We start from the raw sequence: 27,441 nt of genomic DNA, 5'->3' as shown, positions 1-27,441 counted from the left end.
TATATATATATATATATATATACATATATATTGATCCTTCCAAACAAAATCTATTTAACTCAGCTATCTTTGTAGCTTTCAGTTCCGCATGACGAGGATATAAATATCCATGAATCAGTGACTGCACACCAATAAACATAAGTTATTACTCAGAAAAAGTTGAATAGAGTTAGACATCCATGGTGAGAGATCAAAGGGTGGGAGTCTAATGACGCAGTTAAGAATTGTTAAGAATAATGGCGAACTTACGGTTTTCTCTAAATAAGTTCATACTTTATTGTAATTTGATTTTTCTAGTATTCTCTAGTCCTATAAATATACCTTTACAAAGTGTAAACGATTCGTTAATACAAACCGCATTACATTCTTTGAATGAAAATTCGCCAACGCATCATACTTATACTGGTGGACAATTGATTAATGCTGAAAAATTGGTAAGTCATATTAATTGATATTACATTTCTCAAACAATATATAACTAATAATAATTGTATAAAGTATAGTAGAATTAATTGTTATCCATTTATATGGATACAAAAAGTAAACATCTTTAAAGTAACACAAATTTGATCGTTTATTGTATTTATAATTAATTATATATTACCATGCATATGTATCTACTATAAAAAAAAAAAACACATTTTTCTTTCTTTTTTTCAGGATGAACTATCGCACATTATATATAGATTAACGTTTAATTTAAATCCTGTTTGTAAACAAACTGGAGAGTTTTGTCCCACAGAAGCATGTACAATTAATCTTAAGCAAAATGAGTTTAATAATATACAAGTACAAAAAGATTCTATTCAATGTACATATTTGTATCCTCAATCTTCTCAAAGTAATGAAGTACCAGAGCAAAATAAAGAGCCAAATTATGAAAATCAGGAATCTATGGCTAATTTAAACAAACAAAGTATACAAAATGGAAGTACTACATCAGATCAGGAAATTAAATCTATGGGAGATCAAAATGATCCTCAAATCATATCTGTTAAAACATCTAATTCTAATTATTGTCCTGGATGCCCGTACGAGTTGAATACTCATCTACCTGGATTTCTTGCTTTTAACAGACAAATTGAAAAACAAATGGACGAGATTCTATCTAATGATTTTAAACATATGGTAATTGACATTGTTAGAGCAACTCGTGCAGTTCCACCTTCTTCTAACATTATAAAATATCAACTTTGGGTTAAAGTTGGCGAATCTTCTTGTTTAAAAAATGTATTGACAAGTATATCGGATTGCACATTACAATCTAATGTTCCAATCAAAACCTGTTTGATAACATTTGAAGAACAACCATTTCAACACGATACCCGCCGAATAACAAAAAATAATTGCACAGCAATTAATATTGATGACTTTAATAAAGCTGAAAACTTATTAAATGAATCATACATAATAGCTAAAAATAATGCTTACGAAGGCTTGAAGAGTGTAATAACAGATGATTTAACGCATACTTTAACTTCTAATACTCAAAATGAAGAATCACTTGTTACAGAACATTCGTTTGTAAAAGTATTAATAAATAAAACTAACGATGAAGAAAAACCAGAACACTTTACGAATAAAATCAAAGAATTTCAAGAATTCTTAGAAGATTTTGACATACCTATTAAAAAAGATGTTAATGCTGATAGTCAACAATCATCAGTTAATAAAAAAGAAATAGTATCTGAGGAAGTAACAGCACACAACAAAGATGACCGATTAAATGATCAAAACAATATTGATTCAAATCTATTCTTTGATAAGATAAAAAGATCTTATTCACCCGATATTTATGATGTTGCTACAAGAATGAAAAGACAATTAGTTGGAGCACCTTCTAATAAAAATGTAAATGATCCTGAAATAGTAGAATATGCAAATCTTGGTTTAAAAAAATTTTCTAAAAATTTGGAAAGTACGAATGAACCTATCATCGTTGAAATTACAGAAGCGACTGCTCAAGTTGTTTCAGGTATGTTATATAAAATAAAAGTAAAATTAGGTGTGAGCGATTGCCCTAAAGGAACCAAAAATAATTGTAAATTACAAGAAGGAAGTGATCTTAAAGAATGTTTATTCACTATATGGTCGCAACCTTGGATAGATGAAGGTTCTCCAAACATTAAAGTGAATTGCAATCATGCTGCACGAAGTAAACGAAGTCTTAAAGGTGCTGGTTATAGTCAAAAAATGTTAGCTCAGGCAGAGAGTATGAAACATGAAAGATTATTCGAAGAATTTACTGTTAATTTTAATAAAAATTACTTATCTGAACAAGAAAAAACAAATCGTTTCGAGGTATTCAAAACAAATCTTAGAATTATAGAAAGATTACGAAGATATGAACAAGGTACTGGAGAATATGGAGTTACTATGTTTGCTGATTTAACATCTGAAGAATTTAAAAAACAATACTTAGGATTGCGCCCTGATCTACGTTTAGAAAATCATATACCAATGCCACAAGCAAAAATACCTAATATTGAATTGCCCATTGAGTATGATTGGCGTCATTATAATGCTGTAACACCTGTGAAAAATCAGGGACAATGTGGATCATGTTGGGCTTTCTCTGTAACTGGTAATGTAGAAGGACAATATGCGATAAAGCATGGAAAATTACTTTCATTATCTGAACAAGAATTAGTGGATTGTGACGAATTGGATGATGCTTGCAATGGTGGATTGCCAGATAATGCTTATAGGGCTATAGAAAATTTAGGAGGACTTGAATTAGAAATGGATTATCCATATAAAGGCATAGATGAGAAATGTTATTTTAATAAAAATAAAGCTAAAGTTGAAATTGTTTCTGCAGTTAATATTACATCAAATGAAACACAAATGGCACAGTGGCTAGTTGAAAACGGTCCTATATCTATTGGGATCAATGCTAATGCGATGCAGTTTTATATAGGTGGAATATCCCATCCTTATAAATTCTTATGCAATCCTTATAATCTGGATCATGGTGTTCTTATTGTAGGTTACGGAATCCGTAGTAAGTATTATTTTTCTATTTTATATAATTTTGTATTAAATATATCATCCTTAACATCAAAAATAAAGTTAATGTTCATTTAAATCAATGTGTATTTTTCAGAATATCCGCTATTCAAGAAAGAATTACCATATTGGGTGATAAAAAATAGTTGGGGTCTTCGTTGGGGTGAAAGTGGATATTATAGAGTTTATAGAGGAGATGGAACCTGTGGAGTAAATCAAATGGCTACAAGTGCTGTTGTTGAATAATACTTATTTTTGATTGAAACAATTTATCCCCAAGCAATTAGGCTTTTCTATTCGTTAAAATAATATTTTTTATTAATCTTGTTACTATTTAAATATTGTTATATTCGAAACTAAACCTTCTTTATGATACTTATATTACTAAAACTAATTTTATTATATATATTAGCATTACTTTAGGAAATCTGTTAATTCATGAAATGACTAGATAAACACTTAAAATTCTTTTTATATGCTTTCCCCAAAACGCGTTGTTATTTCGAGTAAAATCTCGGGTTTCCACGATTTAACTAAATTAAACAATTTAACACTGTGGCATATATTTACATATATATATATATATATATATATATATTATTGTTATATTTTATTTTTTTAAGTACGAAACTATATAATTAGCTTTCAATTTAAATACGATATTAATGTTATGAAAATAACATTTTCAAAATAAATATTACACATTTGTTATACTAAATTAAATAAAAATATTAAAATTTGTATTCTTGAAATATTTATTATATCTCCTAACAAATCGCAGATTGAAAATATAAATTTCTAATAGGAATAACTAAATTACAGCTAAATAATGACATAGAAAAAACAAACTATTCTATTAGTATTTTATGAATGCATCGGAATCAAGATTATATCCATTCCTTTATTTACATTAGTTTGCGAACAATTTCACATACATTACATAGTCTAAATCTTAATTCTGTTATTGAATAAGTGATATTTGTGAACATTTCAGCTTTATTAGACTAAATGTTTAAAGAGACAACTATGCCACATTGAGCCAACAGCAGCAAACATATATACTGAAATTTGCACCTTCGTTTAATATTTAAAAATGATGGTAGGTAAATACCAAAAGTAAAATTTTAAAAAGTGTTTAATCGAAGGTAAATTCACTACAAAAATGTTATATTATTGGTCTTTTTCAAATTGACATTTCAAACAAAACTAGATTTCTAATTAATTCATTTACATAACATTTTATATGACAGGTCTTTCAAAATTTTGTTTTATCAATAATAAATTATGATATATGCCCTATGAAAGAACTCTACATATATATAGAAGTTAATCATTAGTATAATCATTAAAGTTTGCTAATGACGGAGATATTAATGAAAATATTTTTAATTCACCAATTTTAATATAGTACCACATATATATAAATATATATATATATATATATATAGTAGGTTACGAGAGTTTCGTACCGGATCCCACTGTAAATTGGAAATAATTGATAATTGCTTGTAATGCAAAGCTTCAAGATTCTCATACACAGAAGTCTATTTAAAGATTATTAAACTTTCCAGTTGATATAAATTTTATAGCAAAATAATATTTTATCATTAAAGAAATATATAAGATTTAAAAAAATACAATTATTATTTTTGTTTGCAGTACTTGCTTGGCTTTGCATTTTATAGTGCCTTTATTTTCTTATCATTTATATAAAATCATATTTCTTTTGCAATAAAATTGATGTCAATTTAAAAGTTTAATAATCCCAAAATAGAACTAATGCATAGAAGAAATTGAAAATATTATATTACTAGAAAATATCAAGTGTTTTAAATTAACAATTGGTGTAAAAATACTCCTGTGATTCATTATATATAAAGTAATGTAATAATTGAATGAAAGCAAATTTATAAGATTATATTAAAATTGGATTTTGTTCTTAACATATACAATTTATAATAAATGCATTTTGCATACATTGGATCGTACCTGTAAGTATCGTATTTAAAAAAAAGTATTATTTTGTATTTAAGAATACCAAAATAAACATAATTATGAATATTTATAGTTACGATTTATAAACACTTCAATTTAGTTGACGTAACATTTGATTTGTGCAAATGCACTCAATAACATGTTACGTTATCAATAACTAAAGTTGGGATTTTTATAATTGAATATCTAAGCAAACATAATTATCCTTGTGCTATGTATAAAAAAAATAGAGGGGGAAAGAGGAGGTATATTAGAAACTATTTTATGTTTTTATTTCATGTCATTTGAATAAGCTGTTTCAATTTTCAACTATTCGATTTATGTCAAAAGGAATAGAAAACGATTATAGCTTATTGCCGTGTCAAATGTAAATTTGTTAAATGTATGTAAAATAATTTGTTTCTAATGAATTTATATGAAAAATGACATTGAAATTGAAAGAACATGTTTATAACTTGACGGGACAGTAAACTCATTAATAGGCATATTTTTCAATACATTGACTCATTTACATATCATTTAGAAGCTTAAGTGCATATTTATCATATTCAAAAGGCATTCATAGAAATACTTCCAAGAGAAATAGCACTTTGGAAAGCAGGTTTAGTAAATTTAGAAGAAAATTTACTTTTTATCGATAAAATTGACGAAAACAATTGTTTTCCTTTTTTTCCTTCTTCTCGGATAAATTGAAATTGAATGGAAAAAGTATCATAAAATATACAACAAATATGATAACGCATAATAACTGCTTACACAAGAAATTTTGAATAATCCTTTAATAATAATTGTATGAACCCCATTGATTATAAGGTCCATATGCTTGTGGACCACCTTGTCCATACTGCCAGTTTTGATAATTTGCATAATTAGGATCTGACGGAGGCGGATATTGTTGATAACCCTGTTGATAGCCACCTTGACCTCCATATTGTCCACCTTGAAACTGCTGTGGTGATTGATAGGGTCCGCTTGGTCCACTACTATACTGATAAGACTGAGAACCTACAGATGGTGGTGGAGGTATATTTGACTGTTCTCCAGTTTTTACTTTCTTCGGAGGAGAAGAGTCACTATAATAGAATTTTAAACAAATGGGATATATATTATTTTGCATAAAATTTTTAATAATAAAAATGTTAATAAAAATTGACAAATATATTATAAATAAGTATACTCGGTAATAGCTTAATAATTAGTAATATCGTAAATACTTCTCTAAATATATATATATATATATATATCAAACAAAAATAATAATAATAATAATAATTTGTACTTTTTATTATCATCACTCTTTGTCTTCTTGCGTTCTTTAGCTTGCTTTATACATTTTTGGAATTGTTCATGTGCTTTCAAAACTTGTCGAATATCAGGACTAAAATCTTCAAGGAATTCTACTTTGCGTTGTGCAAATAATACTCTTTGTTCCAAATCAGCATGTTCCCTTTCTATAAACATATCCATGTATCCGACAATTTCTTGCGTGTCAACTGGATTTCTCTGTAATCCTAAATCTATTAATTGCAAGTACAATCTTGGGTTATCTTTATCTTTTTCTGTAGCCTGTGAACAAATTATTTGAATTAACAAAAACAATAACTTTATGTGCATTAAATTTAACAATCGCAAAAGAAAAGAATATAAATATACCTTCAATAATACTTTGATAGCTTTATCCACATCGTTTTTAACTTTGCAAAGAAAGCGAGCATATTTAACTGCAATATTATTAGCAATTGTTCTATTTTTGCTGTTGCTTATATAGTTTTCATATAATGTACAAGCTTGTTCTAAATCATTTCGTCTGCGTTCTAAATTTATTCTTCGATACGCTATTTGTAACATGTTGGGTAGTACATTATCTATATTTTCCAATATAACAGCAGCTTTCTCAAAATTACCCTGACCTTCCTCAAAGGTTGCCCACTGCAGATGTAAATTAGGTTTTTTTGGATGATGAACCATGCATGCTCTTGAATAAACATCTCTTATTTTGTCTACATTATCACCCTTCAAAGATTCCAGATAACGCACAAACTGTAAATTAGAAAGAAATGTAACAGATTTTGTCAATAAAGAAAGAAAAAAAGACTTATAATTAACGTACCCTCATCCAAAACTCATCATAAAGTGCACACGCTATGAGACATCTTTCAAAAAGAATGATAATTCTATTTTGATCCTTTTGTTCTATTTCAAAGTCTAAGTATTCCTTCCAATTCTTTAGCTGGCATCGTTCTAAAGGTTTGACGTGAAAGTAGGGCCTCTTAATCTGTTATTCAAAGATGACATTACCATTAACGATTGTTTTTGTGTCAAGATATATATGTTACTGTTAAAATGTATAAAGCCTAGATCTTACATGAAATAACTAGACGTTTTAGGAAAAGCATATAATAGCTATTTATGCTACAAATGCGAGAAAGAAGTAACACATTATGGTATGAGTTTTATTTCTTGAATGAGCCGATAAGGTGTGTTATATCACAAGAGAATGAGTGGGAATTTGCGCCTAAGCGAAGCGAGAAAAAAGCCACAAGTTCTCTTGTGACACAATCGGAAGCAAATTCTAGAAATTATCCATACCAAATTTGCTATTTTTTGGACTTATTGCATACGATATTTTATGCAAGACATAATACATAAGTTATGCAATCTTTATTAATTATAAAAATATTATTTTTTATATACGTGCCTATATCAGTTATTTCATGATTCAAATAGCTATTCCATGAATTAACGGATTTCACATTTTAATGATAACATATACTTATCATAACGATTATGTTAATTGTTACAATAGAACAACTTACCCCTTCTTCATATGACCATCTAGCAGCCACCGCATTAACATTAGCTTTATGCATTTTACGTCTACTGCTGATAATTTTTTCTCTAATAGCACGTGTCTCTTCATCTGTAGGTGGCATTTCATGAGGAGGTGGTTCTTCTCCTGGCGGTGCATCGTCTGCAGCTGATGCCGAAGTAGTATCATCTGCTTTCAACAGAGCTTTGACTTCGGCTCGAATAGTAAGAAAATCATCTACACTTAAAATGCGATTTGGTAGATTTGAAGAAACAAACTCTTGGAAGGCTTCAAAATGAGAAATATATCCAAGCGTAGGAGTGCATAGTAAACGATCATATAATGCCGTTACTCTGCTTAAACGTTTGCCTTCTAATTCCCATTTTATATAACTCTCCCAAAGACGATCAGATCTGAGAATAAAAATGACGAATATAAAATTAATATAATATAACTTTTCATCTCTTATGTTTTCTCAATTTTACCGGTAATTATAACAATTAACTTAGTTTCTTTTCATAATTACTGATACAATTGATCTTACTTACCTAAATTCTAATCCACATGCTTGAATAGCCCTTTCATATTGTTCACGTAGTTTTTCTTCATCCTTTTCGTAGACAGTTTTGCAGTGGTTGATGTAATGTAACCAGAGATCAACGCTGAGTGAAATAGCTTTCGAACCTTGGTCGAATACCTGTAGTAATGATTGGTAATCACATTTTAGAAGAGTTTATAAATAATCTGACTGACGCCGGGTAGTCTTATACCTATATTTAGCTTTTGTTAAGCATTACGGTTTTTTTTTTTTTTTTTTAGTAACGTATACTCACATACCGTACGCGTACTGTAAATAAAGATTGATATAATTAACACTGAGATTGCAGAGCATTTTGAATTCACCTTAAATTCAAGGAGTGATCCATTCTGGGTGCCTCAGTGTCTTCCGTCACTCATTCTTGTTCCCTCTCTGGCACGTGCACATCCTAAGTCTTTGTTTCTGACTTTGACTTAACACCCAACCCAATCTTACTTACATTAAGTAAGCTACCACATCTTATGCTTAAGTTACAATACTTTTTGTAGTAAGCTATGTGTACAAATGCTTACAAGTAAATATTACACACAATGTTTTGAACGATAATATATCGCAAATGGAAATAAACTAGCCTTCGTGAGGTGACTTACGTATCGCACGTAGAGTTATCGTTATTATCGATATTGATAAAACAATAATACGTAATTAGCATTATAGATATCACAGAATAATTAAATAAGTAGCTATATGGTAAACGAAGAGTCGTATAGGTGCCGCAAGACGTGCTAGGCTGTTGGAAGGGAAAACCATATTTACGTGCGTGCACACTGCCCACGCGTCTTCCTAACTCGAGCTATTTTCATTAGATTGCGTTAATTAAATGATATATCATAATAAGAAATATATATATATATATATATATATATATATACATATATATATAAACCTAATGAAGAAATAAACGAATTAACTCACCATTTGGACATTTTCGGGGTTGCCCTTCTTCTTCTCGTAATCAGCAAACTTCCGCCAGTAACCATAGCAATAAGGGTACCGCTCCAAAAATTTCGTGTATGCTTCACGTGCTGCCTCTGCGTCGTTCTAAAACACGTTCGTGTATCTGTGTGGGTATTTATTTCTGTGTTGTAAGCTTGTATTATAAAATAAAATTAAAAAGAAAATACTAAACGAAGAAAGAGGATGCAGAAAGCAGTAGATAATATACAACAAAAATTTAATATCATTGTCAATACCTCTTGATCAACATATTGGAGAAGATACGTCCATCCTGTAAAATCAGATGGGTCTTCATTGACAGCTTTCCAATATTTTTCTAGTTCAGGAAGAGTTTTCTTTTTTGGCGATGCTGGCTTAATATCTTGTTTATTATCTCCAAGTTCTGCTTCATTAGATAGTGCTACTTTTTTAGCAGGCGTTTCATCATTATTTTCAGAAGTTGGAGAACTTGGATCATATTCTCCTTCTGCATTTAATTTCCTCTTATCTATAGTTGTAAAAAAAATAATTAAAAAATCCATGTTACAAATAAATATAAGTTAAATCATTGTTTTCAAAATATAATTTACTGACTTCCTCCTTCCGTTTTAGCTTTTTTTTCCATTGTTTTATTAACAGACTTAATACCACTTTTTCTTTTCTTTTCACTATCTGGTGGTAGTTCATCTTCCGATACAGATTCTGTTTCACCCAAATCAGCAGGAGCAGCTGCTGGTAGTTCTTCATCAGAAACTGCTTCTGTTTCAGGTTCCTTACAAATGTAAAGAAAAAGAAAATATTAGAATCTGATGTTAATATATTAAATTTGATGTAAGAATTTACTATAAAATTCTGAATTACCTTAGCAGATGCTTCATTTGGTAATTCATCTTCTGAAACTGCTTCTGTATCTGGTTCTATTTTTTTTATACCATTATCAATTTGAAAGCTGGACTCACTCATTTCAGAAATTTCTAAATTTGAAAGTTCTATATTTTCAGTTTCCATTGCATCAGTATCCGGCTCCACTTTATCCATAATATTTTCTACAACTTCTGATATTTCTTGTTGTGAATCATCAACTTCCATAACTTCAATACCTGTATTGACATGACTGATTACATTTTCTGATTGAACTCCATCCGTATCCAAAATTTTGGTCACTTGTGTTATAGTTTCACCATCTTCTGTTACAACTTCTTCAAAATCAATCAACACTCGCTGATTAATCATTCCATCATTACTTAAACTTTGTCCTTCCATCTCAATCTGTGTAGTTTCGCAAAGCATATCTTCCTTGTCCATGCTACTTTCTTCTATAATTATTGTATTGCATTCTGCACCAGAATGTTCCTTCTGTAAAATTACCATTTTTTATTTTAAATGTTATAAGATCGATATAAATATAAATATGAATATAGTTTTTATTACATACCATTAAATGTGTAGCTTCTTTGACTTTAAATGAAGATAATATAGGTGTATTAGGAATGTTATTTACATTTGGCGGAGGAGGAGTTTCTAATTCTGGCACTGTTACCTCCGACTGTATTGTTTGATCTATTGTCACTTCATGAATATTAGTGTCTCCAGAATCCTCTAATTCTAAATGTAACATTTGAGTGCTATCATTGTGTCGCTCAATTATGATGTCATTTAATCTTTGCACACCATTTTCAGAGAGATTGTCTACAACTTGTAGTACATGAGATTCCTCCTACAAAATAAAAACTCTCATCATACTCAACATCATATTCAACCAAATCTTATATCGTATAGTAAGAATGAACTGTATTTACAATAGAAAAATTTACTTTTTTTTGTACATACCTCGATTTCCTCAATTTCTTGAATTTTCTTAGAGGAACGTGTAGCTCTTGCTAGAAGCTTTTTCACTGGTGGCTTTTTCGCTACTACAGGTGTTTTTCGAGCACGACCAGATCTTATACGTTGTACTAAAAAAGAGAAAAACAATTGAACATGATTAATAGATGCAATTAATGAAACAGTCTATATGCGTGACGCCCTTTGCTCAATGGCGGTACGTAAACGATGATTACTGCCGGGTGTACGATGCACTTTTTTTTTATCTCAATAGATCGTAACACATAGGAATAATATATCTAATATGTAAAATAATGAATACTGCCTTAACCAAACTTATTGAAAAAGATATTAGATATATTTATACCTGGTTCAGCTAAAGTAACCTCGGTTTCATCATCACTTGCAGAGGACATCTTTTATATTTTAACCAAATCTCTCTAAAATGTAAAGCGCAAAATTGAAACACAAAATGGCGACATGAAATCACTTTAGTAAGAAATATATGATACACAGATCATAGAAATTGTAAAGACGGCAGATAGATTTTCGAAGTGTTATATCTGTTTGCGACCAGCAAATGGAATGACGCTTTCTAGTAACAAATTATCACGTGACCATGTCATGCAAGTTTTTTATTGGATAAAAGAACGAATCAACGTTGAAAAGCCTCCAAAACATTTTATGATGATGTTGATTGGCTGATTAGAAATCTAATTACAACTTACTCCATTTCGACAAAATGTTGTATATTTAAATAATATCAAGCATATTACACAACAGGTATGTATTATATATTATGAAAATCATTAAAAAAATTGAAATTAATTAAGAAGAAATAAATATATAAGAAAAATTGATAAAACTACAAAGAAAAAAATTGATGACGCTATAAAGAAACAATGAGAACAATCCAAAGGTGTACGCGCAACATATATTGAACCGCATGATAAGATTGTCAAGGTCGCCCCAACAGTGTATAGATGTGGTTAGCTGAAAGATAATATATAAAACAAATCAATGTTGTGATATGTTTTTCTAACTTTTTCTACTAAATTTATCTGTCATAATATTAATGAAAAATTCAATAGAATTTAACGATAATTTAATGCTATGCTACAAAATACTATCAAAAATTTAAACTCTTCTGTTATTTGTCAGTTAGTCGTACGAACAGTTTCAAATTCTCATTCATTTAAATCAATTTTTATTGACGTACTGCATGTCAGTGCATACAACTCATTTTCACTCATTAATCGTACTTATAAAAACATCATAATAACGACATAAAATTTCTCACTTATTATTTACACCTCGATGTTTTACCTCGGGAATGTCGGAACGGTTCGTTCTAATACATTTTTTTGACATCGAAAAGTGCAATTCAATTTATCTGAATCTGAGGATCCAGTAGGAAATGTCTTACAGTGATGGTGGGCGACCGGTACGAAAATTCGGTACTAAGTCACCTAAAAAGCTTTGCGTGACTAAAAGTGAAAATAGTGATAAAACGACGACAACTATTAATTGCAACAATCATCATCACAATCATCATCACCATCATCATAGTCATCGGTTTATCGATAATCCACAACCGTCGGTGCACAAACGCAATTTGTATATTGTTTCTTTTCCCCTTATATTATTGTTTAACGTATTAAGAACTTTGCTTTATCAACTTTTTGTGGTGTTTAAGTACTTATATACATCTACCTCACAACTGATTCAACGAAGACAAGCTACTAAACATAGTTGCCAGCTTGAAATAGTTGTCGGTCAAAAGTCTGATAGTAATTTTATTAACACTGCACAAATTGAAAGCGAAGAAATGTCACAAGTACCTAAGAGAGCTATCGGACCGGGTCCTGGCGATCCACTTCTTGCTAAACAAAAGCATCATCACCGTAGAGCTTTTGAATTTATTAGTAAAGCGCTTAAAATTGATGAAGATAACGAAGGTAACGATACGTAACTTATTTTAGAGAAGGAGAAAGACCATTATATGTCTTATGAAAAATATTGCAACTTGAATTATTTCTTAATTCTACTTCTTAATAGGTAAAAAGGAAATGGCTATAGAACTTTATAAGAAAGGAATTGGTGAACTAGAGAAAGGAATAGCTGTTGAATGTACTGGTGGCCGCGGTGAAGTGTGGGAGCATGCACAAAGATTGCATGATAAAATGTGTACAAATTTAGCAATGGCTAAGGATAGACTTGACTTCTTAGGTTTGTATCTGTAAATTTATTCATTGTTATATGCTTTTTGCGCTATTGCATTATATTATGTGAAGAAACTATGAATTATAATGTTTTAATGTAATTCTCTATGTATGAATATGAAACATTGACCACAATTGTTCTTTATAAAGAAAAATTGGATTTTACGGCACATGTTTAGTGATGGCAATAGCACAAAAACGATTGATGTATTTAGCATGCTTATGTGCTAATTATTTCTTGATGTTTGTGTATGTGTGTGTGAGTGAATCCTTGCGTGCGTGATGGGTGATACCAGTTCGTATAATTTTTTATTATAAGATTTACCTTTGGCACAATCTATTATTAATTCTGTTTCACAACTATCAGAACTATGTCATTAAGACAACTTAATGCATTTGGAAAATTAGTGGCCAACTTATAAATAGCAGCATATCTAATTGCGATAAAAATTGATGCAATTTGAATAATATCCTAACATAGCCTATTTTTTTAATGGGTTTATGTTTAGTCTTATTTCCTATTTAGCTACTTAGCCTACTGCAGCATGGCAGAGAGTGTTTTTCCTTTTTGTAGTGAGTGTGTGTGAGCTGAAAAAACTGGATATCGCCAATGAATATCGTACTTCTGGAAATAAATTGGACAACGAACATCCAGGAAAACTTCTGAGGGCTCGTCGCAGTGTACACACATTACAGACTACTCGTACAGCTTCTTTAAATATAAGTCATAATAAAAATCTGAATAATTCACAAACAGTAAATACAGGACAGAACACATGCACTCAGATTCCCAAATTAAGGCCACGATCTCCAAAAAACTGTTGCGTGCATCCTTCTGAAGGTATTGTTTGTCTGATATTCTGGGCTTAAATAATTTTAATTAGACAGTAGGTAGATTATAATTATCTTGTAGTTCTGCTTTTTGGAATTCCATGCATTTAATTTCTCCAGATAAAATGCATTTAAAATATGCCTATGTAGTGTGATGTAATGAATAAATATGAGCATGTAATCTGATAGAAATATTACTACTAATAATACCTGCTTATATAGATATAAGATTAGATAAACAAAAACCCAGTAAATATATTTTTTGTGCATATGATGAGATTGGAAATGGACTTCTGTGTGATTCCTCTTAAATGTATTTAATTTAAAATGATAAATATGTGTATTACTTGTAATATCAAATGATGTTTTTTTTTAGTAAACTTTATTTTCAAGTACTGATACATAATTTTATGTATACTTTATTAGCAATAAAAATGTGTTAATGTTATTATTGATCCTACTTCCACTTGTATATGAATATTTCATTTGTTTATGCAAATTTTATTTACTTTAGATGAAGTACTTTTTTTAAAAGTCAAAAAAATAAATATTATCCTTCTTTGATATATAAATTTGCTTTCAAACATTAACAAATACATATGCAATATTTTACGTTGGCATCAAAAATTATTTCATTGACATTAATGATATTCTATGTGCCTATAAATATTCTTACCTTATCTTATTGATTGCAATGTTTGTATTTTCATTTATACCTATCTATTTAAATTTATTTTGCATCATCAATATCATGGTTGTAATTACAGCATCAGGAAGAAAACTATCTGTTCCTGGGAAACGATTAATGGGTACAAATATGAGTAAAAGTCAGACATTGCCACGCAGTATGGGACGCACAACAAATATTCAACCTACTCACAGAGTGACACCCATAAAACCATCATCAACACCACCTTCTGTGAAAAGACAATTATCCGTACCTGGTAATGGTTCCCCTTTAAGAAGGCCTGCAACACCAACTACATCAAACAGTAATAGAAGTACACCAACGCGAAAAGTACCTCTTTTGAAAGGTGTAGATCCAAAGCTTGCTCAAGTTATATTAGATGAAATTTTAGAAGGTGGAACAGCTATACAGTGGGAAGATATTGCTGGTCAAGAGGTTTGTAAATCAATGATTTAATAATACACTCCGCAATAAATCTATAAGACACTTTAGATTGTAATAATTACATTTATACAATATAAGGTTTGACAAAATTATTTCAATACTTTGTGGAACAACAGAATACGTGTCTACATAAAGTAAATAATAACATTACGAATGAAGGAGATAAAACTCACGAGTTAAATAGAATTTTTCTCAATTTGTCGCGGAGTGTAGATACAAATAAATATATGTATTAAATTGATTGTATACATGTAACATACAATTTAAATTTATAGACTGCAAAACAGGCTTTGCAAGAAATGGTGATATTACCCTCATTGCGACCAGAATTGTTCACAGGATTACGAACTCCTGCAAGAGGATTGTTATTGTTTGGTCCTCCTGGAAATGGAAAAACTCTTTTAGCACGTGCCGTAGCTACGCAGTGCAATGCAACATTTTTTTCAATATCTGCTGCTAGCCTAACTTCCAAATATGTAGGGGAAGGTGAAAAATTAGTAAGGGCACTTTTTGCAATAGCAAGAGAATTACAACCATCTGTTATTTTTATTGACGAAGTAGATTCATTATTAAGTGAACGTAGAGATAATGAACATGAAGCTTCGAGGTATACTAATTAAAAATATACTCTTATAAATATATAATATTATAATAGTATTTAATATACTATATTATAGTATCCTTAAATAAATTTTTTCTTTACAGACGATTGAAAACAGAATTTCTTGTTGAATTTGATGGTTTACCATGTAATCCTGAAGAGAGAGTACTCGTAATGGCTGCTACGAATAGACCACAAGAATTAGACGAGGCAGCATTAAGAAGATTTACAAAACGAGTATATGTAACGCTACCGGACATAGCAACAAGAATTATGTTACTTCAGAGACTTTTAGCAAAACATAATGATCCATTAACAAAGGATGAACTTAAGGAAATGGCGATTTTAACAGAAGGATATTCTGGAAGTGATTTAACTGGTTTAGCTAAAGATGCAGCTCTTGGTCCTATCAGAGGTAACGTACAGTTATTATTATTATTATTATTATTATTATATAGCATGTGTTATAATAAAATTACTATATGTGAAAAGGATTGGATGGAAATTGATGACTTGACCATTCCAGCCTGTAATAATAATAATAATTTTATTATATAAATGGTGGGGTGTAAATAATATTATTATTTGACAGAATTGAATCCAAATCAAGTAAAAGAACTTGATCTTAATTCTGTACGCAATATTACAATGCAAGATTTCCGTGATTCTCTTAAAAGAATTCGTAGATCAGTATCACCTGCAAGTTTGGCTGCATATGAAAAATGGAACTTTGCGTATGGTGATGTAAGTCTTTGATTTAAGTTGAACGTCTCTGGGAAGAGGCTTTCAAATTAGTTGTTCTTCTATATAAGTTTAAAAATATTTACGGTACGATATATATTGGAGATTATGAAGGAAAAAAGAAAGAAAAAATGTCATAAAGTCATTTACTGGAACACACATATTGACTATAATGTAAATATGTGTAATGTTTTTTTCTCAATATTTATATTAATTAATAATTAACGAAAAAAGAAACATTAACGAAAACGAATCAATATTCTAGTCATATGGTTAACGATATTTTTTTGATAATGCAATATAATATCATACATAATATAACATTCATTATATTATATTTAAAATGAGAAAATAATATTTATGACTAAAATTCAGTTTGTATTTTAGTCATTATTTTGTTATAATATATCGTAATCGTTTTTATTATATTTAATACCATATAGAGTACTAATAATTTGATTATTTGTTTCTCAAACTTTTGTTATTTGCAATAAGCTTGTTCATCAAATTTTGATTCAAAGTTTTATTTCATTGCTTGGATGCAGTATAAAGCATTATTTGAAATATTATAATGAATAATTGCTACCTAATACAGCAAAGTTATAGAAAAGTACTTTATATCAGATATATTGTAAATAATAAGTTATTGTTGATATACATATGTTGATATAAACAATGAGATATGGTTCTGCATCTAAAAATAATCAGCAGCAGCATGCATCTACTCTTAAATAATAAGAATGAAATTTAATTATATTATAACTAAAAAGCAATGAAATAGTAAGTGTATATTGTAATGCAATGTAATGCAATGCAAAACAATATACATACATAATTACTCAAACGCAAATATACATACAGAAAATTGTACACTTCCAATATTACATTATAGATATTGTTATATTAAAGCACAACTCAAAAATTTATTTAATCGTTATTTAGAACAATGTATTATAACTTGTTTGACTAATGCTGTCTGCCAAAGACGATGGTATTTTACTTTAATACATATTATACAAAACAACGAAATGAATGTAATGGGTATGAAAAATTACAGTGATTTACGGTTAATAAGATGATATAATCGAAAAATAAACAATATCATTATGAAAAAATGTAAAAAGATAATACCCTACAATGTATACGTATGGGTATATAATATTCGTCCATTGCTTCCAATGCTCAAATATAGAATAATCATTGTTCAGGTGATCGAAACAATCTGTGACTTAAAAATGAATACATGTATATAATTGATAAGCTAATGTCAGTATAAATTCTATTACGAGCTTTTATCGTTTAATTTTGTGTGTCCTTACTTATATATTAATTATAAATTATTATACTCTATAATATCAGTAAATTTAAATAATAGATCGTATTAATCACTTAGATATGCACATTAGATATATTATTTTAGTAGTGAATTGATCATTCTATTTGTTACCGTAAATAATTCGTATTACATGTATTATAATAACAGAAAAAAATAGTATGTAGAATTTATTGAAAAATTAATAATTTGTCATATATAAATTATAGCTTTTTCATCTTCACAGTTTGTAATTATATGTAATTGTAAAATGAAACAACACCGTTGTGTTATGATGTAATTTGTATTTGTGAAAATGTTAATAGATTTTTAAAATATTTAAATTAATACATATGATGCATTGCCATTGCATTCGTTAAACTAGGGCATGCTGGAAATTCTGACGCTGGTCTAAAATATAATTAATGTGTTGGAGCTAATATAAAATGATGTTTTGTATAAATTTTCTTAGCACATTAACAAATTAAAAGTGCCAACGCAGTTATATTAATCCAACCTGCTCTGTTTTCGATTGCATTGTGATACTTGCTTATCATAAAATTTTGTACTTTTTCACTGCCTAAGTTTAAGTTATGCTCACTTTGTATGCATCATTATATGTATTGTATGTATAAAGACTTTCTTCGATGTAATTTCTAATTGTCAGCTTTGCATAATCAAATGAAATGACAAAAATACGTTTAAAAAAAGAAAAGAAACAGGCCTTCCATTCTAAACATGCTCAGCCTTGATTAAGTTATTTTGCTACTTTTATATCATATAATGATAAATTTATAAGGTAACATCTGACTAACTTGTTATAATATTAACTAATGCTATTTAAGCTATATCTAATTATTGATTGGGACGCTGAAAAAAAATGTATGCACATACATTTTTGAAATTTTTGAACAAATGTGCACACTGTGATGATAATTCGATCGCGTATTTAAAAATATAATATTCTAAGTCTTACATGGTAAATATCTTTGATAATTCGTACTCTCTTGGATGCTATAAATAACTTAGGTCTTAGGTATTGGAAGTTATAATTTGCAATTTCAGTAGCAATTTTTGAAAAAAAAGAAAACAAGAGAGGGAAAAGAAAAGAAAAGATAGTTGAAAACAAGAAAGTCAAAAAATAAAATTAAAAAAGCCAATCAAATGAACATTTTCATCAGATCGATGTGCATAATATTGTATTAAAAAATATATAGCCTTTCTTGCATAATATATTTCTAAGTTTTGTCTTGTTGCCTAGATATTCAAATAAAAACACGTGTGCGTTTTCATCTCAATATTATATATTGTATTATGAATAGAATATGCTAATCCTTATGTATGTGATGTTACATATTTATGTTCACGTTGAAAAAAATATTGTTAATGACAAATAGTTAATGTTGACGTTCCTTACCGTTATTTAATTAAATAGAGTAATTTTTAATTCGCAGTTCGTACTTTAATAGTTCATACCCTGTACAAAATTGTAATACTTTGATTATCATTTTATTGCTACCATAATGTAAGACCTATATATGCAGTAAAATTACGATGGAATGGATAGTACAAAGTGTATCCTTCTTATACATATACCCCCGAGGGTCATCAAGGACTTCAATATCATTAGATTTAATGACATCAATTTTCTTTAAGATTTTTCTAAATTTTCTGATAGTGTATATCTTAATAAATTTCTAATTTAAACAATCTCTACTTATATCCATGAAAAATGCAAAACTTCCTTTATTATGCACACAATCAATTTTGCATAGCATTGTAATATTCACATAAATATATATATATCATAAGTACATTACAAATTTAAATATCTAACAATATGGAATTTCTGACGCTACCACAATTGAAAAGGATTTCTTTGCTAGCAATATATATATNTTGTCTATTATGTACAATATTAAATTCCACTTTCAAACTATGAAATAGAAGATTGCCTTTTTGTGGGTCTCATTATATTATGCATTTAAAAATATTTCTAATATTTAAATATAACCCGATATAGAGAAAAATTGTCTTTTTAATTGATATATAAATAATTATTGTAAAAGCGTAACTCTTGGTATAAAATAAAATGATATATGTTAGAAACTCTAAGAAAACCGTTTTTCTTTTTCTGTATAATACGGATGGAAAAAGAAGTATTAAAATACGATTAAAATATGTTTTAATAATGTAGGATACAAAAGAATACAGAATGTCGTGTATTTTAAATATTTATTCCTTTTTTTCATTCAAAGGACAATTTGTTTTTATTATAACATTATCCTAAGTTTCTTCGAGGGTTACTCACCCTGATGTACCTAAATTACTCTTTAACCATTATTTTTTTAATCATTCCTCGGTTCTCTGATTATTATTTTTTTTTAAAAGTTCTTGAAATTGGCTTCTTTTCGTTCGATATCATTTATCGCAGTCAAGGTGCCATACTACATATGTCCATCTTCTGTTTCTGCTGTTACTACATTCAGTAATGACTTTATACAAATTTGTTTTCAAAGTTGTATGGCTTTTTACCGTCGGTGGCGAAGTAAAGAGATAGTAAATTTTCCAATGTCTTGATTACCATCTAAGCTCTCATTGAATTATTATTCATCATTGTTAACAAGAAAATGATAAAAATCATTTCGCTATGCCAAAGGAGTTTTACACAGCGTACTGCTTATTTCTCTTTTTCTTTTTTTTTTACTTTTTTTTCTTTTTTTAATATGAATTTTCATAATTATTATGATATATTTATATTGTATGATATTTTTTTTTTTTATTTTATCTTTGGTGTATACGAATGTTATATTAAATAAATGTTCGAATTATGAGACACAAGGCATTAATGCATTTGATCGTTTCAAAAGTTTCTTGCTTTTTCTTAGTAAGTTTTATATTCGTAACATTTTGTATTTTGTTATTTTATTGTGTTCAATACGATTCATTCTGGTTTACTATATTTCTCTATATTTTATAAAACACAATAAAATAACGAAATACTAAATATTACACATATAAAACTTACTAAAAATAAGCAAGAATCTCTTAGAACGATTTAATATTATTATGTTAAAGAAATCAAAGTTTATTGTCGGATATGAGATAACGATCAAAACTTAATAGATTAATTGTGCTCTTGAAATTTAGCTCGAAAATATTGCTTGGAAGACACGAGGGTTAGCATATCGTGCCGTGTACTAATAAAAGCACAGAAGTATCTTGTTACTTTTCGACTGATTGTCAATTGATTTTAAATTATTTTTTTATTTTAAATCATGAATATTGTTGATATATTAAAATAGCGAAAAACCTAATATATGTACCTCTCATTTTTGGATATTTTCAAAAAAAATGTGTGGAGTTTTTATCTTTTTTTTTCTTTTTTAAATTTATTTTAATATGCTATATTAGCGACCCCTGTGTGCTTGTAATTATTACCAACGCCTTTCTCAAAAGTAGCTCCTTATAATGGAAGTATATGAATGTTTACTACAGTTTCTTTGTTTATTATTAGACTTAAATTATACGCTTTATTACTCCTCACAACTTACTATGTTTTTGTACAAATAGAGAAGAGTCACTAATATAACTTACAGTTTATTAAGTTCTCTCTTTCTTTCTTTCTTTCTTTCTTTCTTTCTTTCTCGCTCTCTCTCTCTCTCTCTCTCTCTCTCTCTCTCTCTCTCGCTCGCTCTTTCTCACTTGGCTAAGTTTTTAGTTAAATTTAATTATATATGCCCGATGATATTTTTTTCAAGACAAAGTTATTTATTTTGTTACTGTAGCAAAATTATATATACATTACACCACCGACGATAAATATCACATAACGAGAAGTTTTTAACTCGTTTTCTTTTTAACCAACGCGCACTGTTTATTTAAAGGGCCCTGCATACGTCGGAACATGCACAAAATCTAGCTACATCACAGGCGTTGTGTGTTTAGCTATATTTTTTCTATCTTAATCTACCGTTAACATCATACTCGGTATTTATCATAAGTGAACATACTGTCATATTGTTCATCAATGATTCGAGACAAACTAAAGATTGGTAATTGTGGCAAAAATATTAAAAAATATAACAACATAATAATCGCATACATACGAACACCTTACGCAGCACAACGAATGCAGGGCTCAAATCAGGGGCTTTAAAGAAGAGTTCAAAAATATACCTCGTTCAACATTATATGCATTAATCATAATGTTACATTTGATACATTAAATTTATCAGTAAATTATTATATTTCATTCAATTTGTCTTTTATATTTTGGTCAAAAAGAATTCAGTTTCCATTAAAAAAAAAACAACCTATTTTATTATTATTATGTAATAATTATTATTATTATTATTATTATTATTATTATTATTTTATTATTATTATTAATAATATTCTTTTCGATATTTTGAAACGTTTGTAAAAATCCAATCTTAAAATTTTCTAAAGAATCATTAATAATATCATACGAAAAGAAAAGACAAAACTAATCTCCTCTTCTGTATACATAAATAAGTATACATGTGTTTTTTTTTAGTATCGATACACATTCTGCAAAAATATACGTATGTAAAATTACTCGTTTATTTTTTTGATAAGTAATTTTAATTCAAAATACTAACACAATTGTTAGAACTGGTATATGCTGGAACAAATATATAAAAGCCCCCTGGGCAAATATTTTGCACGCAACATTTAACTGATATTAACCAATTATCAGTTTCATTGTGTTGGATATTGTGGCATGGTATATGTTACCATAGTTGGTTGTTGACCAGGTGGTAATGGAGCAGTCGCAGTTGGTGGTGCTGCAGTTGCTTGTGCAGGCTGCCAGGTACCAGCACCAGGAGCAGGCATCCTCATACTATTCATATATTGTTGTCCATAGTATTGGCCATAATATTGAGCAGGTTGAAGAAACTGGCCTTGCATCTGTGGATAGCCTTGAGGATACCAATAGCCCATTTGTTGTCCATATCCGTAGGCATACTGCCCAGCTCCAGTAGAAACCTATAAGACATAGATTTATATCATATGTTTATATACTATAACACCTCTTTTATTTCTTATTTATTTTTTAATACCTTAGAAATATACTTCCTAGATCCTATCTATTTAAAAACTATTAAAGATATTTTTATAAATTATAATTAAAAAGAAAATAAAAGTCCAGTCTTCATAAATCTGGTTGAATTATAAAAAGATTACAAATATTTTTTCATTCAATTGTTAGTAACCAACATACATAAGTTTTTATGAGAATATAATTTCTATACCACACATTGAAGTTTATATAGAAATTAATAATATAATAATATGAGAAAGAAAGTAATGAAACTTCTTTAATGAATTTATAACAATAACCTGTTGAGCTTGATGATTTGCATTAGGGCCAACGCTATTGGGATCACCATTTTCTTTTCCCCAAAAACATTTGACGATGCTACCACTGATTTCTGTATTATGTGTAGATTCTATGGCATGTGTAGCTGCTTCCTTAGTTGTAAATTTGATGAATGCATAACCTTTATCCTTGAATACTCTTATATCTTGAATGGTTCCAAATGGTGAAAATGTTTTCGTAATTAGCTCGTCCGTAACGCCATTTGTGAAACCTCCACAATATACCGTACAATTGGTAGGACTACTTTGGTTATATACCTGTCAATAAAATGTTATGTAAATAAAATATAAAATTGTTACAAATGTTGAGAAAGCGATATTAAAATAGTCTTATCACACAACAATTAAATGCATGTAATATGTTACCTATGATTCCATTAACAAAAGCATCAAACACTCTCGATTGACATTCGTTTCTTTCAAATCATCTTAAACAAAAGTAAATCTAAACTCAAAAGTTGAACCCAACTGTATAATAGACAGCGTTTACGGAAACCTATCTAATTTAGTTATACTAATTATGTATTCATCCTATTCCAGATGCTGTATGGTTCATACTTTGTGTGAGCTTCCGATAAGGTAAAGATGATTTAAAAACAAAACTATACAAAATTAAACATACCTCTTCATAGTTGGGTTTACTATTGTTAGAGTGTCGTGGCCTTTCCGATCTTGGAGGCGGTGGCTTTCTGGTGGACCAATTTGTCCTAATGCATCTTGAGCCGAGCCACTGACCATTCATAGCCCCTATTGCAGCTTCTGCTTCAGACTTCTTCACAAAGGATACAAATGCATATCCTTTACTCTTCATTGTAGTTGGATCACGTACAATCCTGCAGTTACTAATTTCACCAAATGGAGCAAAAGCTTCTTTTAAAGTTTCCGTTTCGATTTCTGGCGATAAATCACCGACGAATATGTGATGGTGATTACTCGTATCCAACTTTGGTTGATTTCCAGGGCTTGTCGCCCAGTTAACCTTCATCTCCTTATCCAGAAATAATCGCTTGTTCATGGCGGCTAACGCCGTGGCCGCGCATTGATGATTTGTGAATTCAACAAATGCGTAAGGATCATTTCCGGGCTCTCTTATAATTTTACATCCTTTTACTGCACCAATTTGTGAAAACAGTGCACACAAAAGGTCCTCCGACACCGAAGCGTCAAGATTTCCCACGTAAAGCGTTCGTGGATTACTCTCTTCGCTCATTCTTGCTCTATCGGGGGAACTTATTTTGCTTATATTACTACTTTTCTTACGTTATGTCGACTTAAAATACAATTTACACCTCCAGTGGCCCTTGAGAGCATCTATCTTGAGCCCAGCATCAGAAGGTTCGTTTTCTCGCGTTTTCCAGCGAACGGACGGTTGAACGCGAAGCTACACCCAGCCTCTACGTCATACTACGATAAAATGGCGGCTCTGCTGTACAATCACTTTCCCCTTTATTCAACGGCATAAATGTACAGATTTTTCCAAATAATACTATTAATATACCGTTTAGAATTTTAACGTTATTAAATAATACATAAAAAAGCTTTGTGACATTAAATCACTACTTCTTATACCCAACTTTTTTTTAACAAAGTACTAAAGAACACGTGTTTCGTTTAGCCCGTTGGATTTCATAACAGGTAGCGCGAAAATGCTTATTATCCATTGGCATATAGAAATTACTAGTCCAACGCTTTGCTAAAATTAACTTTTCATTGTGAATTCGCATTTATATATTCGTATAATAATATTTTTTATAATTATTTTTAATTGTGTATATTTGTTTTTTTTTATATCTATATATGTTTATTAATTTCTCTTATTTATTTATTTCTTTTTTATTTCAATTTGCGCACGCAACAATAATTTGACTAACGATTCAAAAAATTCACCATATATATGTTTTTTATAATTAGACAAACTATTAATTTGTGTGTATTAACTATTAAAAAGTTAAAAGGAAAATTTAATTAAAAATTTATTACAAGTTGTTTATCTTAAAATATCACATCTTAATCTAAGACTTAAATGTTTCCCGCTAGTTATTCAAGTATTTCCGTTTTTCTCTGCCATCTTAATATGAACTCTGTGTGTCGTATAATTATGTATATTTCTTTTTGTATTATATTAATTATATTTATATCATATTACGTAGGTTATTATAATGATTATAAGCAACTAATTTTTTGGAATAAAGGTATATGATATTAAAATAATTGATGATAAAATAATTATCTACATTCTCGTAAGTTTATTTTAAAGCATTTTCAGGGAAGAAACGTTTTTAAAGATGGCACCTTAAGTTAGATACGTTGATTGGTTATTGGTTATAGGTTATTCAAATAAAAATGATTGGTTGGTTAAATATTACAAATTTTCCGATATTTACTAAAGTAAAGAATACCTGGAAAATAAAGAAAAGAAAAGCAAAGATAATATTTTCAATCCGATTGGTTAGTCAATAATAAAATTTGCACACCGAATGGTAGGGGGGAGATGAAATGTGTTTAATGTTGTATAGTGTGTTGCATGTTTGTTGTTTATTGATAAAACATATGAGTAATATACATATCTTATCTATATTTAAAATCTATGTAGGTATATATATATATTTATTTTTTCTGAAAGATTTTTATTAATTATATTANTATATAAATGTGCGTATATAAATATATTTACATATATTTATTGTGGAGTTATATGAATATATGGGTCAACATTAATTTACTATTAATAAATAATATGTAGATTTAGTATAGGAGCTAAAATGCATTTAGTATTACGTGATTGTTTTATGTAATAAATCGTATTCTAATTGGACAATATTAAATGCGTCCATTCAATCGGTAATGTAGATAGTTTACGGTTGTTTCTATCTAGCTCTATCTACTGGATAAGATGATAAGTATTATTATCTAGTGCAGAGTGTATAATTCCTTTTTTTTTGCATGTGGTATGTATGTGTCTAAATCTTAAACGAAAAACATATCGACAGATGGCTTACGAGCATGTTATGATTAATAAATTCCAGTTAAATTCGTTGAGTATATGAAAAAGGAAATAATAATAAGTGTAATAAAATCGTTTGCGTATTAATGGAAAAGGTTATAATTATTAAATTAATCAATTAGAAATTGTTATTTTTTAACAGGAAATATATTTTTTGCATCGAGGGAAATAGCAATCGAAACATGGCGTTTGTTTCTTTAGTGAGATCCGAAATTACTTTTCTTAAGGTCGTAGTACTTTAATAGTACTTTAGCTATTATTGAGAAAGATACGACGCATTTATTACAAACTTTCCGAATGTTATAACGAAATATCGTCATTATTATTTGAATCTATATTTATAGTTTATTAATAATACGAAAATTGTAAAGAATGAAGAGAGATATTGTTATTTGTGTCTTATGGGATGTGGACTGCATTTAAAATATCGGAATATCCAAAATGACGTCTCGCAGTTATACTAAATCTTACAGTCGCAAGGTCAGTAGTGTGACACCTGGAAGCATTCAATTTGATAAACTTTTTCGAGAAAATAGTAACAGACCTTCTGCTGCCAAGTCAGCAGGTACTGTTGGAAAATGGGGTATAACATCTTTTACATCTATCAGAAGCACGAATATCAATGGTATGTATTTTTTACTTTCTTATTACTTTTATTATACTTCTTCGCATGATTAAAATATTTAATGATTCAACAAACAATTATACTCAATTATACAGGAAATTATTTGTATTCGTGTATTTTTGTGTCTCAAACATTTGTTATGAAATTGTTAATTTCTATGTTTCTCCCATTCTTTCGTTATGACTCATTCATAATATAGCTGGTTTTTCTTTTTTTAGTTTATCTTTATTATTCTTTTTTACTTATACAAATGAGTTATTTTATATGATGTAATTCTATTCGTATATATGTAAGATATTAATACCAAACATGCATTATATTGTCGTATTTAAAAAGTATAGCATTCAAGAATTTATTTGTTATATATATATATATATATATATATATATATATATA

The 27,441-nt window shown here is 28.9% G+C and overlaps 5 protein-coding genes across 9 annotated transcripts in view; 3 read left to right on the top strand and 2 right to left on the bottom strand.

The window, feature by feature from the left end:
• Positions 1-37: 37 nt before the first annotated feature.
• On the top strand, positions 38-3,595 carry LOC106794009. Its single transcript, XM_014761376.1, has 3 exons — positions 38-434; positions 661-3,004; positions 3,107-3,595. The coding sequence occupies exons 1-3, from the start codon at positions 237-239 to the stop codon at positions 3,253-3,255; spliced, it is 2,691 nt and encodes an 896-aa protein (XP_014616862.1). The 5' UTR covers positions 38-236; the 3' UTR covers positions 3,256-3,595.
• Positions 3,596-5,529: 1,934 nt separating this feature from the next.
• On the bottom strand, positions 5,530-11,691 carry LOC106793992 (pre-mRNA-processing factor 39). The gene is made up of 13 exons (XM_014761342.1): positions 11,539-11,691; positions 11,178-11,302; positions 10,783-11,064; positions 10,209-10,703; positions 9,942-10,119; positions 9,605-9,855; positions 9,327-9,452; positions 8,362-8,510; positions 7,821-8,226; positions 7,115-7,279; positions 6,658-7,044; positions 6,284-6,570; positions 5,530-6,077 (listed from the first exon to the last, which is right to left on the bottom strand). The coding sequence occupies exons 1-13, from the start codon at positions 11,585-11,587 to the stop codon at positions 5,783-5,785; spliced, it is 3,195 nt and encodes a 1,064-aa protein (XP_014616828.1). The 5' UTR covers positions 11,588-11,691; the 3' UTR covers positions 5,530-5,782.
• A 176-nt stretch (positions 11,692-11,867) lies between these two features.
• LOC106794000 (spastin) lies at positions 11,868-18,720 on the top strand. 4 transcript variants are annotated; one of them, XM_014761357.1, is made up of 8 exons: positions 11,868-11,954; positions 12,868-13,129; positions 13,230-13,400; positions 13,968-14,234; positions 14,992-15,347; positions 15,632-15,963; positions 16,062-16,372; positions 16,550-18,720. In XM_014761357.1, the coding sequence occupies exons 2-8, from the start codon at positions 13,000-13,002 to the stop codon at positions 16,711-16,713; spliced, it is 1,731 nt and encodes a 576-aa protein (XP_014616843.1). In that variant the 5' UTR covers positions 11,868-11,954; positions 12,868-12,999; the 3' UTR covers positions 16,714-18,720. The 4 variants fall into 4 exon arrangements, with proteins under 4 accessions (XP_014616843.1, XP_014616844.1, XP_014616840.1 ...); XM_014761358.1 differs by lacking the exon at positions 13,968-14,234 and having other exon boundaries at positions 11,870-11,954; XM_014761354.1 differs by lacking the exon at positions 11,868-11,954 and having other exon boundaries at positions 12,030-13,129.
• A 3,932-nt stretch (positions 18,721-22,652) lies between these two features.
• LOC106794020 (nucleolysin TIAR) lies at positions 22,653-24,898 on the bottom strand. Its single transcript, XM_014761402.1, has 3 exons — positions 24,039-24,898; positions 23,378-23,674; positions 22,653-23,023 (listed from the first exon to the last, which is right to left on the bottom strand). Exons 1-3 carry the CDS (start codon positions 24,624-24,626, stop codon positions 22,736-22,738), a joined length of 1,173 nt encoding a protein of 390 aa, XP_014616888.1. The 5' UTR covers positions 24,627-24,898; the 3' UTR covers positions 22,653-22,735.
• A 1,485-nt stretch (positions 24,899-26,383) lies between these two features.
• LOC106793980 (protein wings apart-like) overlaps positions 26,384-27,441 on the top strand; it is a 5,743-nt gene continuing 4,685 nt past the window's right edge. The window contains exons 1-2 of one of the 2 annotated variants that reach the window (XM_014761326.1): positions 26,384-26,483; positions 26,563-27,045. In XM_014761326.1, the coding sequence (XP_014616812.1) occupies positions 26,862-27,045 (184 nt within the window). In that variant the 5' untranslated portion in view covers positions 26,384-26,483; positions 26,563-26,861. Of the gene's footprint in view, positions 27,046-27,441 lie in introns of both variants that reach the window. The other variant, XM_014761325.1, reaches the window with a different exon arrangement.

The sequence above is a fragment of the Polistes canadensis genome, unplaced genomic scaffold, assembly GCF_001313835.1.
Source record: "Polistes canadensis isolate GaletaPanama2010 unplaced genomic scaffold, ASM131383v1 scaffold_21, whole genome shotgun sequence".
NCBI classification, from domain to species: Eukaryota; Metazoa; Arthropoda; class Insecta; order Hymenoptera; family Vespidae; genus Polistes; species Polistes canadensis.
The sequence above is the reverse complement of the archived record's forward strand: the minus strand, read 5'-3'. Positions and strand labels throughout refer to the sequence as shown.